The sequence below is a fragment of the Mugil cephalus genome, chromosome 16, assembly GCF_022458985.1.
Source record: "Mugil cephalus isolate CIBA_MC_2020 chromosome 16, CIBA_Mcephalus_1.1, whole genome shotgun sequence".
Taxonomy (NCBI): Eukaryota; Metazoa; Chordata; class Actinopteri; order Mugiliformes; family Mugilidae; genus Mugil; species Mugil cephalus.
In genome coordinates, this window is record NC_061785.1 from 23,441,407 (window position 1) to 23,455,553 (window position 14,147).

At 42.5% G+C, this 14,147-nt stretch overlaps 1 protein-coding gene across 9 annotated transcripts in view; it reads left to right on the top strand.

Annotated features, from left to right (window-relative positions):
* The first annotated feature begins 485 nt into the window (after positions 1-485).
* exoc6 (exocyst complex component 6) overlaps positions 486-14,147 on the top strand; it is a 34,522-nt gene continuing 20,860 nt past the window's right edge. For 2 of the 9 annotated variants that reach the window (XM_047608620.1, XM_047608624.1), the window contains exons 1-10: positions 488-687; positions 6,780-6,951; positions 7,613-7,660; positions 8,274-8,364; positions 8,743-8,788; positions 9,173-9,226; positions 9,866-10,016; positions 10,093-10,254; positions 10,469-10,537; positions 10,808-10,891. In XM_047608620.1, the coding sequence (XP_047464576.1) occupies positions 548-687; positions 6,780-6,951; positions 7,613-7,660; positions 8,274-8,364; positions 8,743-8,788; positions 9,173-9,226; positions 9,866-10,016; positions 10,093-10,254; positions 10,469-10,537; positions 10,808-10,891 (1,017 nt within the window). In that variant the 5' untranslated portion in view covers positions 488-547. Of the gene's footprint in view, positions 688-761; positions 1,203-6,779; positions 6,952-7,612; positions 7,661-8,273; positions 8,365-8,742; positions 8,789-9,172; positions 9,227-9,865; positions 10,017-10,092; positions 10,255-10,468; positions 10,538-10,807; positions 10,892-14,147 lie in introns of those variants that run through there. The other 7 variants (XM_047608625.1, XM_047608626.1, XM_047608618.1 and 4 more) reach the window with 6 other exon arrangements.

Below are 14,147 nucleotides of genomic sequence, written 5' to 3' on the forward strand. Positions count from 1 at the left end.
TGTTTGAAACACTTGGAGACTAGGTATTCTGCTCCTGTTGTAGAATGTGTTTGATGATATCATTTAGTGTTTTCATTAGGTTTTTCTATGTTTGTTGATATATTTTCTGTGCTATGCTTATTGACGTTTTCATTAAGTAACTAGAGCATACATGTGAGAAACAAGAGGTACAAAACATCTCCTGGTTTGATTTCTATTCCTTTTTCACCGATAGATGTCATCAATTTATTCATTCAAGCATTGTCAGAAACCAAAAACCTCTACCACAATTTATTCCAGCCTGCAGTGGTGAATAAATTCTTCTTCCTTTTTCACTTGAAACAGAGATCAGCTCAAATGAATTTTGTTGGTCTCAAAGTTCAGTGAATCACAAGGTCTGTTTTTCCTGTTGCACCCTCTTTTTCTGCTGACCATAGCAGGTGCCCTGGAATTCATCGCATGCACATACACACGCACAGTAAAGTGGGGTTGTCCTTGAGTCCTTGCTGTCCTCTCTCACACACAACACCCGCAGATATTTAGTCATTTGTGTAGTATTAAGAGAGAAATGGCCAGTGACAGGGTGCATGCAGCTTTACCCAACCCCCCTAGTCAAGGTGAAAAAGAAAACAAAGAAGAAGAGAATGTTTTTGGGAATATTTTTGCAGAATTAGAGTCTGTGGACTTACCTCTCGGAACCACCTTAAGGTAAATCTTTGCGATATCCAAGCCATGTTGTCATTTTATTTTATTTCTCCTGCTAGCCACAAATGATGACAGGTTTATTAACCTATTCAACAAAATGAGTGATTGAAAATGTTGTCTTTTTTTTTTTTTTTTTTAAACGAAGGTGGTTTGTACCATTTCTTATTTTATGGAGAGATGATAATTGCTTCAATCACCGTATGTTGTTGTTGCTATGCCTGGCCGCATTGCATTACGTGGAGTGAAAGTTTGGGGATGCGCAATTCTGTTGTTCAGGATATGTGGAAACAGAAGTTGATATCGCGGAAATAATTCCATTTAAGTGTAGTGCGCCCCCCTCAGGCCAGACCTCGTTGTGACCTGTACTTTGCTGTAGCTGTAGCTGTAGCTGCAGCGACAGGCGTAACGTACACAACAATCATGGCAGAGAATGAAACCCTGGAGTGTATAACGGAGCACGAGAGGATTCTGCAGGAAATTGAGAGCACCGACACGGCGTGTGTCGGCCCTACTCTACGGTAGGAGACATGGGTTCTTAGTACCCCCTTAGCATTTGTAACCTCTCTGTGGCTGGTTGTATGTCCTATTGTTCCGCCGCTAGCCCTAGCTGCCCCAGCCAGCCACCGGCCAGCTAACGATTGCAGCGCTAGTCTACAGCCGACAGGCTGTTTGAATTGAGCACCAGAGCTAGCTGCCCTGTTAGCTTCCGCGCTAGCATCCACCATTGTTTGAGTTTGGCAATTTAATTCTGGTTTTGGAAAACTGAGTTCGTGTGGGATTTTTCAGGTGCCGTGTTAAGACCGACGGCTCGGTGACCTGTCAGAAACGTAAACATCGTTTGTGGGTGTGGCTGTGAGACATATATCACAGATGTCGTTGTGCAGACTGACGTTAGCTAGCAGGCAAGCAGGCAGGCAACAATTTCGACGAGTTGTTCAGCAAAAAAAAATGTGAAAATGTAAAATGCTCCGGCTTTCCGTTATGCTACGATAGGATGAGCCGCCGTTGCTTCATGTGGTTGTGGCTGTCAAAGGAGATTGATAGCTCTGAATTGAGATGCGAAATGGCTCCAGCTAACGTTCTCTAGCGCGCAGCACTGGCTACATTTGGTAATTATCTAGATTTGTAGCTAATTAGGGCCGCCATGAGTGACATTCGTTGGTCACTTGCTAATAAACTGATTTTAGCTTCGGCTGCATCCCTCCGCCTCTCTCTCTCGTGCGCACACACACAGACAGACATGCCTGTAGGCTGTGGATGCTTTTCAGCACACCTGGGGAAACCAGTCAGTATAGTTTGTCCTCAAGGTACGGCTGTCATCCCAGCTTATTTCACTTTCAGTGATTATATTAGATAGATAGAAAGATCGGTAATAATTATAATGTCAATAACAACTTGAGTAAATCGAAATGTGCCATCGTTTACAAGAAACACAAGTGATCAGGAATTAAACACCACGTAGCTATCAAGCGCAAGATCTTTCTGCCCAAAAGTTTACATACCCTTAGTTCTTACTAACATCAATGATTACTTACGTCGTGTCTATTGTGGCCTGTTCGATTTTTGTTCAAGTCTTGTCATTGTGTATTTTGGAACGGCCACTCTACATTTTTTGCAGAAAGGCCTGTATTTCAACTGACATTTTTAGCATTATGCCATGCCAGATGTTCCTTGTAGTTCTAGGTCTACTGGCTGTGTGTTGATATCGCATCAGTAGCACCCCCTTTTCCAGTTTTGATAGTCCTAATTTTCATTTCTAAGTTTTTCTTTACGTTTTTAGTTCCCCTTCCTATTTTTTAAAACTCAACTACCTTTCAAGGGTGACATTTTCCACCAAGATCATTTGAAGTCAGTTTTTATTGTTTAAAAAGTGCTAACATTTTATGCAGTAAAAAAACAACTTGATCTGACCCTGTATAAAAAAAAATCCCGCGGTATGTACATTTATGAGACGTTCAATTAACAAAATATCAAAGTTGAGACAAGTGGCCTAGTTGTACTGCACACATCAATTGATCAAGTGTTGCTATAGATGTGTATTACTTATTTAAATGTACTTTATGTGTAACTAAATCCACTTTGTACATTCCGTAGCAAGTAGGACAAGGCAGTAAATCAGTAAATTTCAGAGGAGCTTGCTGCTGCATTACATCCGTAGTTAGAGATGTAACAATATGAAAATTTCATATCATGATCATTGTGGCCAAAATTGTCATTATTATCACAGTATTGTTTGCTCAAAATGTTCAAACAGTTCTTATACACACACTGAAATCTTTTAACCAAATTTTATTTTGAAAAAAATATAATAATAACAATAATAATAATAATAATAATAAAAAAGAAGTACAGTGAACTTGAGGATGTTGTTGCCACAGCTAGCATCTCTGGGTTTGGCTGCTGCATCCCCACTGTGTAAATAATGGAAACAAAAATGTATGATGGTTATCGTCTGACTGAGACACATTAACGTTACTCTAAAAAATAAAAACAAAACATGTTGCAGTGTTTCCTTTACGATTTTTTTTTAACACGGAACGTTTTATTCTTCAAATTTTTTGGATCTGTGTCGGACTTCCTGTTTATTATTTATTTATTTTAAGGATCCCCATTCGAACCAAATCTGAATATTCATATTCAGACTTGAAGCTTAGTGCAGCGCCAGAGCAGAAACAGACCAAACTTTAAGTTATGTTAAATTTACTTAATTAAGTTTACAGGAGTAATGTAACACTTAAACTTCAGTTTCCTGTATTCACTCTCTCACAATGTAGTGTAAGTAAAAGTCACCATTAAGGATATACAACTTAATTCTACATGGATGGCTTTTCAGGCATACATATGGTAAATTGTTTTCCTTTTATGTAGCAATTTTCTACCTATTGGTACTCAAACTGGTTTGCAGTCACACACCAGTGCCACTGGTGCAACTAGGGGTTCAGCGTCTTCTCAAGTCTTGTTGCACATTCCAGGATTCGAGCCACTAACCTTCTGGCTCATGTACAATCCTACCTACTGAGCTACAGCAACCCCATATGAATGCGGCAAAACATGAACAGAACCTTAGCAAGTTTACTGATGACTTAAGAAAATGCAGACACACCTCTGTCATTCTCTATTCTTTCTAGTGGCTGTGCCATGTACACGACTTTCTTTCTGAGTAGTCATTTTACATGCAAATATATGAAAAATTCTAATGCAGCTCTTGTCTTCAGCTGTGTATGGTCACATACACACACCTGCCAGTTCTCTGTGATGAGTTAGTGACGCTTCCATTGAGTTGCTGGCATGTCTAAAGTTTTGCACATTGACACAGCTACAGCTGCTGAAGAGAATGAAATAACACAGAATAAAGCATGTCATACTTGTTTGCTTGTAGGGAAATGGTGTAGCAGGAATAATTACTCTGCAGCGTCACTTTAATGTAGAAGAATAATCATTTAACGTGTTTCACAGCTATATGAACACATTGTAGTGGAGAAAAAAAACATTCTGGATACTTTTTGATGATACATCCTATATTTGCTATGGAAGTATCCTTTTGTAATATTTTCATGATGAATGTTTCTTGGCACTTTATATTATTCACATAAATAAACAAATTATGTGCATAAACACATATATGTTGTGTATTTGTTATCAATCTTGTTTGCCATGTAGTTTTAGTGATTTTTATTTTTATTTTTTTAACTTTGGTCTTCTGTTTTTGTAGAAATAATTGATTAAATCGTAAAGGATCCATAACATAAAAACACAGACATTTTACTTTTTGGCCATATCGCCCAGTTTTAGTTTATGGCATTTTATATGTTAAGATATATGCCAATCAGGCATAACATTATGACCACTGACAGGTGAAGTAGATAACTTGCATGGTTCCATGTCTGTCTGTGTCATGTTGTGTTTCCTGTTTTATTTTGTTAAGTTCTGGTGTTCCTGTCTGTGTTCCTTGTTTGTCTCTTGATTGGTTATTGGTTTCACCTGCGTTGATTGTCCTCATGTGCCTCACCTGTGTCTTGTCATCCCTCAGTCCTCATGTGTATATATAGCCCTGCCTTTCCCTTTGTTCCTTGTCGCGTCGTTAATGTTAGCTCCATGTCCTCATGCCATGTTCCATGTTTCCTCGTCCTTGTTCCACGTCATGTTCAATGTTACCTTGCCGTGTTTGATGGTTCTTTTGTATTTTTGGTTTTCCTGCTGTGCGCAGCGGTTTTTGTTAATTATTAAATACCTTTTTGTTTTGGAGATCCTGCCTCATCAGTAGTCCTGCATCTGGGTCCTCACCCCAACCTCCCCAACTCCCCCTTCTTGAGAGAACGACGCAACCAGTATGGACCCAGCAGACTTTGTTTTTGGCAGAAGAAATGAGGCGAGTAATCGCGTGTTACCAAGAGCGTGTGCTCGGGAGCGGGCTCTGGCTCATGCCAGAGTTCCAGCCCCGTTTTGAGGGCACTCGCCTGGCTAGGAGGGCCCCGACTGGGAGGCATGGCCCTCTTGGCCGCCCGGGGTGCAGACCTGCAGTCAGGCAGCCCGGGACCCGGCCGCCCGCACCTCCTCCAGTGCCTGCGCCCCGTACCCGGCTGCCCGCAGCGCTCCCAGTGCCTGCGCCCGGACCCGGCTTCCCGCAGCACCCCACATTCCAGTTCCTGAGGAGCCGTTTGCTCCCGTCGTCCACGTTCCAGTTCCTGAGGAGCCGTTTGCTCCCGTCGTCCACGTTCCAGTTCCTGAGGAGCCGTTTGCTCCCGTCGTCCACGTTCCAGTTCCTGAGGAGCCGTTTGCTCCCGTCGTCCACGTTCCAGTTCCTGAGGAGCCGTTTGCTCCCGTCGTCCACGTTCCAGTTCCTGAGGAACCGTTTGCTCCCGTCGTCCACGTTCCAGTTCCTGAGGAACCGTTTGCTCCCGTCGTCCACGTTCCAGTTCCTGAGGAGCCGTTTGCTCCCGTCGTCCACATTCCAGTTCCTGAGGAGCCATTTGCTCTTGTCGTCCATGTTCCTGAGGAGCCGTTTGCTCCCGTCGTCCACGTTCCAGTTCCTGAGGAGCCGTTTGCTCCCGTCGTCCACGTTCCAGTTCCGGACCCGGTCGCCCGCAACTCCCAGTGCCTGCGCCCCGTACCCAGCTGCCCGCAGCGCACCCAGTACCTGCGCCCCTGACGTGGCTGCCCGCAGCGCACCCAGTACCTGCGCCCCTGACGTGGCTGCCCGCAGTCCTCCCAGTACCTGCGCCCGGAGCCGATCTCCCGCAGCACCCCACATTCCAGTTCCTGAGGAGGCGTTTTCTCCCGTCGTCCACATTCCAGTTCCGGACCCGGTCGCCCGCAACTCCCAGTGCCTGCGCCCCGTACCCAGCTGCCCGCAGCGCACCCAGTACCTGCGCCCCTGACGTGGCTGCCCGCAGTCCTCCCAGTACCTGCGCCCGGAGCCGATCTCCCGCAGCACCCCACATTCCAGTTCCTGAGGAGGCGTTTTCTCCCGTCGTCCACATTCCAGTTCCCGAGGAGCCGTTTGCTCCCGTCGTCCACGTTCCAGTTCCCGAGGAACCGTTTGCTCCCGTCGTCCACGTTCCAGTTCCCGAGGAACCGTTTGCTCCCGTCGTCCACATTCCAGTTCCCGAGGAGCCGTTTGCTCCCGTCGTCCGCGTTCCCAAGGAGCCGTTTGCTCCCGTCGTCCGCGTTCCCGAGGAGCCGTTTGCTCCCGTCGTCTGCGTTCCTGTTGAGCCGTCCGCTCCAGCAGTCCATGTTCCTGAGCCAGTCGCCGCACCTGTTGCCCACGTCTACGTTCCCAATCCAGACCCGGTCGCCGCATCTGCTGCCCACGTCTACGTTCCCAATCCAGAGCCGGTCTCCAGTGGAGAAAAAAAACATTCTGGATACTTTTTGATGATAATATTTTCATGGTGAATGTTTCTTGGCTCATTGTCAGTGGCACTTTATATTATTCACATAAATAAACAAATTATGTGCATAAACACATAAATGTTGTGTATTTGTTATCAATCTTGTTTGCCATTAGGTTTTAGTGATTTTTATTTTTATTTTTTAACTTTGGTCTTCTGTTTATGATTAAATCGTAAAGGATTCACCTCTTTTGTCTTTCTCAGGTCTATTTATGATGACCAGCCCAATGCCCACAAGCGCTTCATGGAAAAGCTGGATGCCAGGATAAGAAACCATGACCGTGAGATTGAGAAGATGTGCAATTTTCATCACCAAGGCTTTGTAGATGCCATCACAGAGCTCCTCAAAGTCCGCGCTGATGCCGAGAAATTGATGGTAAGCAAGTTTATTAAAATGTCGGCCAGAAGAGGTGATAACAAAACTGTTTGCTTTTCAACTCATTGGCTGCTACATAGAAAATACACTGTCCACTTGAACTAACTTTACTTGTACAGCAGAAGGGCCAAATTAAAGTACATTTTCTGTCAAAGAGAACATTTTGATTTCCTTTGATTTCGTCTTAACTTTCTACATTCTCCACCAGTATTACAGAGTCTATAGGACTTGTAGTTAACATCTTTAATTACAGTTGCCTTAATTGAATTAAAACAGCATGGACTGTTGGTGCAGATATGATGAAAATTAAAAAAAGAAAATGTTGTGGTCACTATCCAGTGGGTATTGGAGACAGTAAGCATCTTTAATTTCTAACCTACCTGAAGTGACACTGATACAAATCAGACCACTTGACAATTTTAACAAAGTTCTCTTAGCTGATCCTGTTTTAAATTGTTGAAGATATTTCTTTCCATCCCGCCTTTTTGTGTGAAGACCGTGTTTCAATTGCCTTTGAGTAAAACTTCACAGACTAAAGAGCAGCTTGTATAGAATTTTGCTATGGAAGTATTCTAAAAATTCTGAATAAAGGAAAAGAAGAAAATGAGAGATTTTGTGGGTGTATAATTAAATTTACTTAATAAATTTGTTTCTCTTTAAGGGTCAAGTGACAGACACTAATCAAAGACTTCAAGAAGCTGGGAGGGAGGTAAGTCCATGTATTTTGTGTGTGTGTGAGCCTGTGCATAAGACCAAACTGCACCTTTTCTCCTTGGGTGACTTATTGAAGACCTTTCTGCATTAGCATTAGACAGTAGCCAATAGCGGTGATCTGTTTCTAAAGCCCTTTCACGTCGGACGAAAACCTGCAACACCGCAATCGACCCAGGATTTTATAGGCTCGGCTTGGCAGGAATGCTGCATCAACCTGCAAATTTACATGATGACGCTGATGTACCGGCTTGTCACATTCTGATTTTGTCACTGGACAGAGTATCAGGTATCTGACAATGACTGTGTCATTGTAGAAGCTCCAGAGCTGTGAGCAGCTCAAAAACAGAGCCAAGTTTTGGTCTACTCCTATAAAGACAGATCTATGAAGGGCAGAGATTTTTGTCCATTTTTTCTATCAAACAAATCAAATGTGTTTTGAAAAAATCAGGCGTGCAGCTCTCACAGTGGGAGGTCAGACCTGGGATTGCTGGCGATGTGAAAGCACACCAAAGGCGGGTCACCCAGGTCTGAAAATCTTGTGTCGACCCGGGATTTTCCATGTGAAAGTAGTATAAATGTCTTCATTCATTTTCTACTTGCTCTGCCAGGTGACATCTCAAACAGAGGAGGTAATTCGCTGTCGAATCCAGCAAAGGAACATGGCTACCACAGTGGAAAAGCTCCAGCTCTGTATACCAGGTATCACTTCTGCTTTTATGTTGTTTTCATGGTAATTGTAGTTGTTATGTCAGTGTGGTGTTAATGTTAATGGTTTAGGTATTAGTTACACAAAATATTTGTTGATAAATATTGTTCCTACGTGGTATAGCTCTTAAGATGCTACACAGTACGCTGCAGCAATGACAGAACAAATACTGCTGTCACAAAGTGGTCTGCCCCTTCAATGCAGCCTACTGGTTACTTCATGTGGATGTTTGTGTTTTTTTGCTCCTATACCAAAAATGCTATCAGACTGGTCAGCCACTTGCTGTTAAAACTTGCTGTCCAGTTGAACAACTGAGCAGAATGCTTGAATAAACATACTTATCCAACTACCTTTCTTCTCCTCCTGTGCAGTGCTAGAAATGTACAGCAAACTAAAGGAGCAGTTGGAATCTAAAAGGTAACAATCTAATAATCTAATTAACATTTCTTCACAGTATGGGTGGTGCGCAACAAAGAATGGCAAATATATATGGTTTCCAGATTATTCAAGGTTGACTTGATAATCCAATCCAGTCTTATAATGGGATTTACTGTACTCATTTATCCTGAGATGACTGTAACTCCTTCCAGCTTGATGAAAATCAGCAGCAACTTTCCATCAAGTATTCTGGAATACTGCTGTGTTGTGGCATGATTCACATCAATAGATTTTTATTCTGAACAGCCAAATCAAAATGTTTGTGTATTTATTTAGTAATAACCTACCACAATTCACAAATTTTGAACTTGTCCTTTAACAATCGTGACACCCTAAGTGAAGCTATCCTGTTTATGTTTACAGATACTATGCTGCTCTGAAAACCATGGAGCAGTTACAGAAGGTCTACATCCCACGGTACGATTGAATTATTAAGGGAATTCAAGAAATACTAAATGTTTTCAGCTCCTATGTAAACGGTTGTAACTTTGATGCATATGATACATAGTGTGTGCATAGCTGCTGAAATGTATTTTGAGTAGCAGGGACTGAGTAGAATAGAAAGTGCCATTAGTTGCTGCCAAGAAACAAATTGCTGTAGAATGTGGTTGCACCAGGTGGAATTAAACAAAAGGAAGATTTTGAATTCCAACCAGCTTTCATGCTTATTGGTGCTCTCAGCCCCAAAAATTCGTTGTGCAAATCTAGTCTTGAAGCAAAACAATGCTTAAATAAAGGATGCAGGAAAATTTTGTTCCTGCTGTTTGACCCATCGATTTGTTCACACAGTACTGTGTACAGTTGGAGCAGTGGGTTGCAGCCTCTGGTGGGTGCGCCCGGGGAGAAAAATGGGGGTTAGGTGCTTGCTCAGGGCACCACAGCCATGGACAGGATAGGAGGCGAACCTGTGACCCTTCAAACCCAAGTTTGAGGAGGACTGTAATAAATACATTAGTTAAAAGTTGCTGACAGAGGTTGCCAGACAGTCTCATTACTGGATTTGATTTGTTACCCTGCTGAATTGGAGAAGACTGGACTGTTTTTTGTCTCCTGCAGGGTCAGTCATTACAGGTTCTGTCAGATCATGGATGAAAACCTGCCTAGACTAAGAGAGGAGATCAAAGAAATCTCCATGTCGGACCTTAAAGATTTCCTGGAGAGCATCCGGAAGCATTCAGACAAGGTTGGCGAGACTGCCATGAGACAGGTATGAGAGTACATTAACATTTCCACCAGCAGATGTGAATACATATTTATTAGCTCAATGACCTGTGTGTGTCCAGGCACAGCAGCACAGGACTTTTAACAGCGCAGTGTCAAAGCAGGCCAATTTAGGCCACTACAACAAGCCTGTGTACTCCCTCAATGAACAAATGTGCGCTCATGCACCCAACAGCCTGCTGATGGATGGCGACATAGGAGATGAGGAGGAGACTGATGAAGAGGTAAGGAAGGTTTGAAAGGAAGTGATCATACTAAAATGACTCCATATTTGGGGGTCGATTATGCTTACAATCTAAATGAATTGCATATAGTTGTTTTTCAGTCAGTAGTGTACTTCAATTTCCTGCTCATTTCCAATAGTTTATTTCTCTTAAAACAGCACCAGTGACTTGATGAAAAAGAAATGGCATTTAATATAATTGTTGTGTCTGACAGATTCTAACAGCTCAGGACCTGGTGGACTTCTCACCTGTCTACAGGTGTCTGCATATATATACAGTTCTGGTACGTGTCTCCACGGATTTCACAGCTACAAAATCAAAGAACTACTGTGTGATGGGAATATTATTCTGGAAATTTCACATGAAGAATGAATGACCTCAACACTGAGACTTTTCTGTTTATTAGATTTTGTTCAGCTGCTCTCAGCTAATGAATGCTAATACAGTGCATGCCATATATTTCCCACCACAAGATTATTTTTGAAAAGCTACAACATAGCATTTTCAAATGTAGATTACTTCTGTTTCTCTATTTTCATTTGTGTGTCTGCAGGGTGACCGAGAAACATTTGAGAACTACTACAGGAAACAGAGAAAAAAACAGGCCCGACTAGTGCTCCAGCCACAGGCCAACATGGTGAGCAACACATAAGGTTGTTAGAACTGTGGGGCTCCGCCTGTATTTTCTCCATATTTTGCTTTTTTGGCACATTAATTAACAAGCCCTTGAGCAGTGGATGTGAAGCCCCCAGCAGATAAAAGCATGTAGACTGTAATGACAGGACATCCACAACCGTTCAATGTTGCTGCCTCCATTTTTCTTCTCTGCTGCCTGTATGTCATGGACATATAAAGAGCTGCTAGTCTGAGTATCAGTTTGACCAAGGGTGCGGTCGAACTCTGCACACATCCACACATGCAAATCAAAATCTGGCAAAGCAGCACCTTGAGCAGACGTATCCTGTCCCTGGCTTGCTCAACCATCACACGCTTTTTCTCCCTATTGTTGAGATGGGCAGAAAAATATGATAAGAATTAAGTAAGAGAAAAGCAATATAATAGTATAATATTTTAAAAGTACAAGATAATTTGCAGTTGCTATAACACACACACACAAAAGGTATTGTATTCATCTTCAGTCTGTGAGACCTTCATGCAGAAGTCAGTTACCATCTCTATTGTCTGGGAGGTGATTGTGATTGAGTTCATACCAGTCGATAAAGTTCTTGACCACCTATATTCCGGATTGTTCCCTTCTGATATACATCCAATGATGGCTGTCCTTTGAGTACTTCTGGATATGGCAACTGCTTCTTTTGTTATGGAAATCCTCTGTGTACATAGCAAAGAGGAATGGAGAGAGCACAGTCTGGAGCAGATGCTGCCATGACCTGTAGTTTTCCTTGCCTTGATCTTTCTTTTCTCACCTGATGTTTTGTTATGCTGAGCCTGGGAGGGGGCTTGGGGATGGAGAGGTGTGAAGGCATTGAATAAGGAGGTGTGAGAGGGTGCAGAAGATGATGCTGGGGGGAGGAGTTGGCAGGAACAGAGTACATTGCTGGCCATAGACTGGTCAAAGGTCTGGTGGGTCGAGGAGGGGAGTACATCCTGAAACATTTTAAATTAATTTACCCACTACTGGTCTACTCCGTGATGCAGTGTGTCAGACTGTTTATGTGCTCCACACATTTCCTTGTTGTCAGTGTCTTCAAAGCAAACCATTATACTCCAGAGATCTCCAAACGTCACTGTCGGTATGGTGTTTTTGGGGTGATGTGCAGTGCATTTTTTTCATTCAAACATGCTGTGTGTTATGGAATCCAAAGAATTCAGTTTTGTTCTCATCTGACCAGACTATGTTCTCCCAGTGTTTTACAGCCTTGTCCAAATGTTGTGCAGTAAACTTTAAATGAGCTTCAACATGCTTTTTCTTCAGAAATGGAGTCTTGCGTGGTGTGCGTGTATACAGGCCATCGCCGCTGAGTGCATTGCTTATTTTTTTCTTTGAAATAATTGTACCTGCTAATTTCAGGTCTTTCTGAAGCTCTCCACAAGTGGTCATTGGCTTTTGGACAACTCTTCTGAAAATTCTTTTCACTCCTTTCTCAGAAATCTTGAGAGGAGCATCTGGTCGTGGCCGGTTTATGGTCGATTTATTATGGCCCCAACAGTGCTCACTGGAATTTTCAGAAGTTTAGAAATCCTTCAGTAACCAATGCCATCAGAATGTTTAGCAACAATAAGTTTGCAAAGGTCTTGAGAGTTCTTTGCTTTTACCCATCATGAGATGTTCCTTGTGTGAGTGACACCTTGGTAATGACACCATGACAGCCATGTTGGTAGCACAGTGGGAGAGATCCATTATAGACAGTTAAAATATTTTACCGCTCCTCAAATGTCTGTGTTTATTTGCATATGGAGTACAAAACTAAGATGACATCAGGAGGACTGGCTGGGGATGCATGAGGAAATGCATTTCACTGCCAGGTGTTAACACATGTAGAAAAGCCACTGGATTGCCAGTGAATTGATTGGTCAGATGTTAATTCAAGGTCTGACAGACTTCTAAGACCAGTACTAATGCCAGGTCTGTGGTGCTGTAAGGTTACTCCTTGAAACCAGAGAAGAAGCGAAGACCTGGAGCATGCATATAATCTCGCAGGGCTGGGCTGCAACATCGCTGTCTCCAAAAAAAAACCTAGCAGTTGGCGTTTAGACGAAACTGCATGGGCCAGTGTTTTCAAACTTTTCCACTCTGGAAGCTGGTCAAAAATGTGTGGCTTCATGCTCTGAAAGCACTGGCTCCATTAAAAAGGAAAGCCTAAAGCAGGGATCTTCAACGTTTTTCAGGCTAAGGACCCCCAAACTGATGAGAAATGAAGTAGGGTAGCCCCTATCATCTATATGTGTTCTGTATTAAACTCAGCCTATAGTGCTATTCATAAATATAATTTAGTATCATCATTTTGCATTCATTAAGATATTCACAGGAGGCTTAGATTGACAGGTCTAGTGTGGCACTGTGTGAAACGGCGTGCTGTTCAAACAGCTCCTGTATTGCTGAATGAGTGGAGTGAGACCTCCATTTATCCCTTTACTGAAATATGTTGGATTAATGTTAATGTGCATTTAATGAAATTTAAATTTGTGGGGGAAAGGAGAATATATATATCTAACATATTTTAGTAAACGGGGTAAATGGAGGTAGCACTCCACTCATTCAGCAATACAGGAGCTGTGTGTGTGTCGTGTGTAAAATGTAATTTTCCAGTATGCACAGCCTCTTCAGTCAGTTAGGTTTATGAAGGAATAACTCACTTCTGTTGTCAGTGACTGTCCATTAATTCTGAACTCCTCAAAGTTGGTATAAGAACTACTAAGCATAAGGTACTCTTGGGGTTATCTTGGCCGGTTCCAAATAAAAAGTCAGACTTGTGCTAAAGTTAGAAAAGAAAAAGAAACATAAAAAGACAAAATCAGAATCAGCTTTATTAAAAAGCACGTAAATAAGCATAAAAACCATGCAAGAAAATAGAAAAACTGTAACATAAATTAGACATTGAGAATAAAATGATAACAGAAGCAGATATATACAATGAACTTGAACAGCAGTATACACATGAGAGTGGATCAGAGAGTGTGGATGGGAAGAAGCTATACACAGGAAAGAAGACAACGAGCCAAGAGTGCAAACATGACAAATAGCTTCAAGCCAAAAGCCGAATGGGCGTAAAACAAAGGGGTTGTAGAGCATTGTGTCAAAAAGCTTGAAACACTGTACAAAGGCAGTCAGGCTGCTTTATGACCTTGGGTTCTGTGGGTTATTCTTGGTGCAGGAAACCAGCTTTTTCATGTTCATAGATTCGCTCCCTTTTGTCTTTGTTTCAAGTATA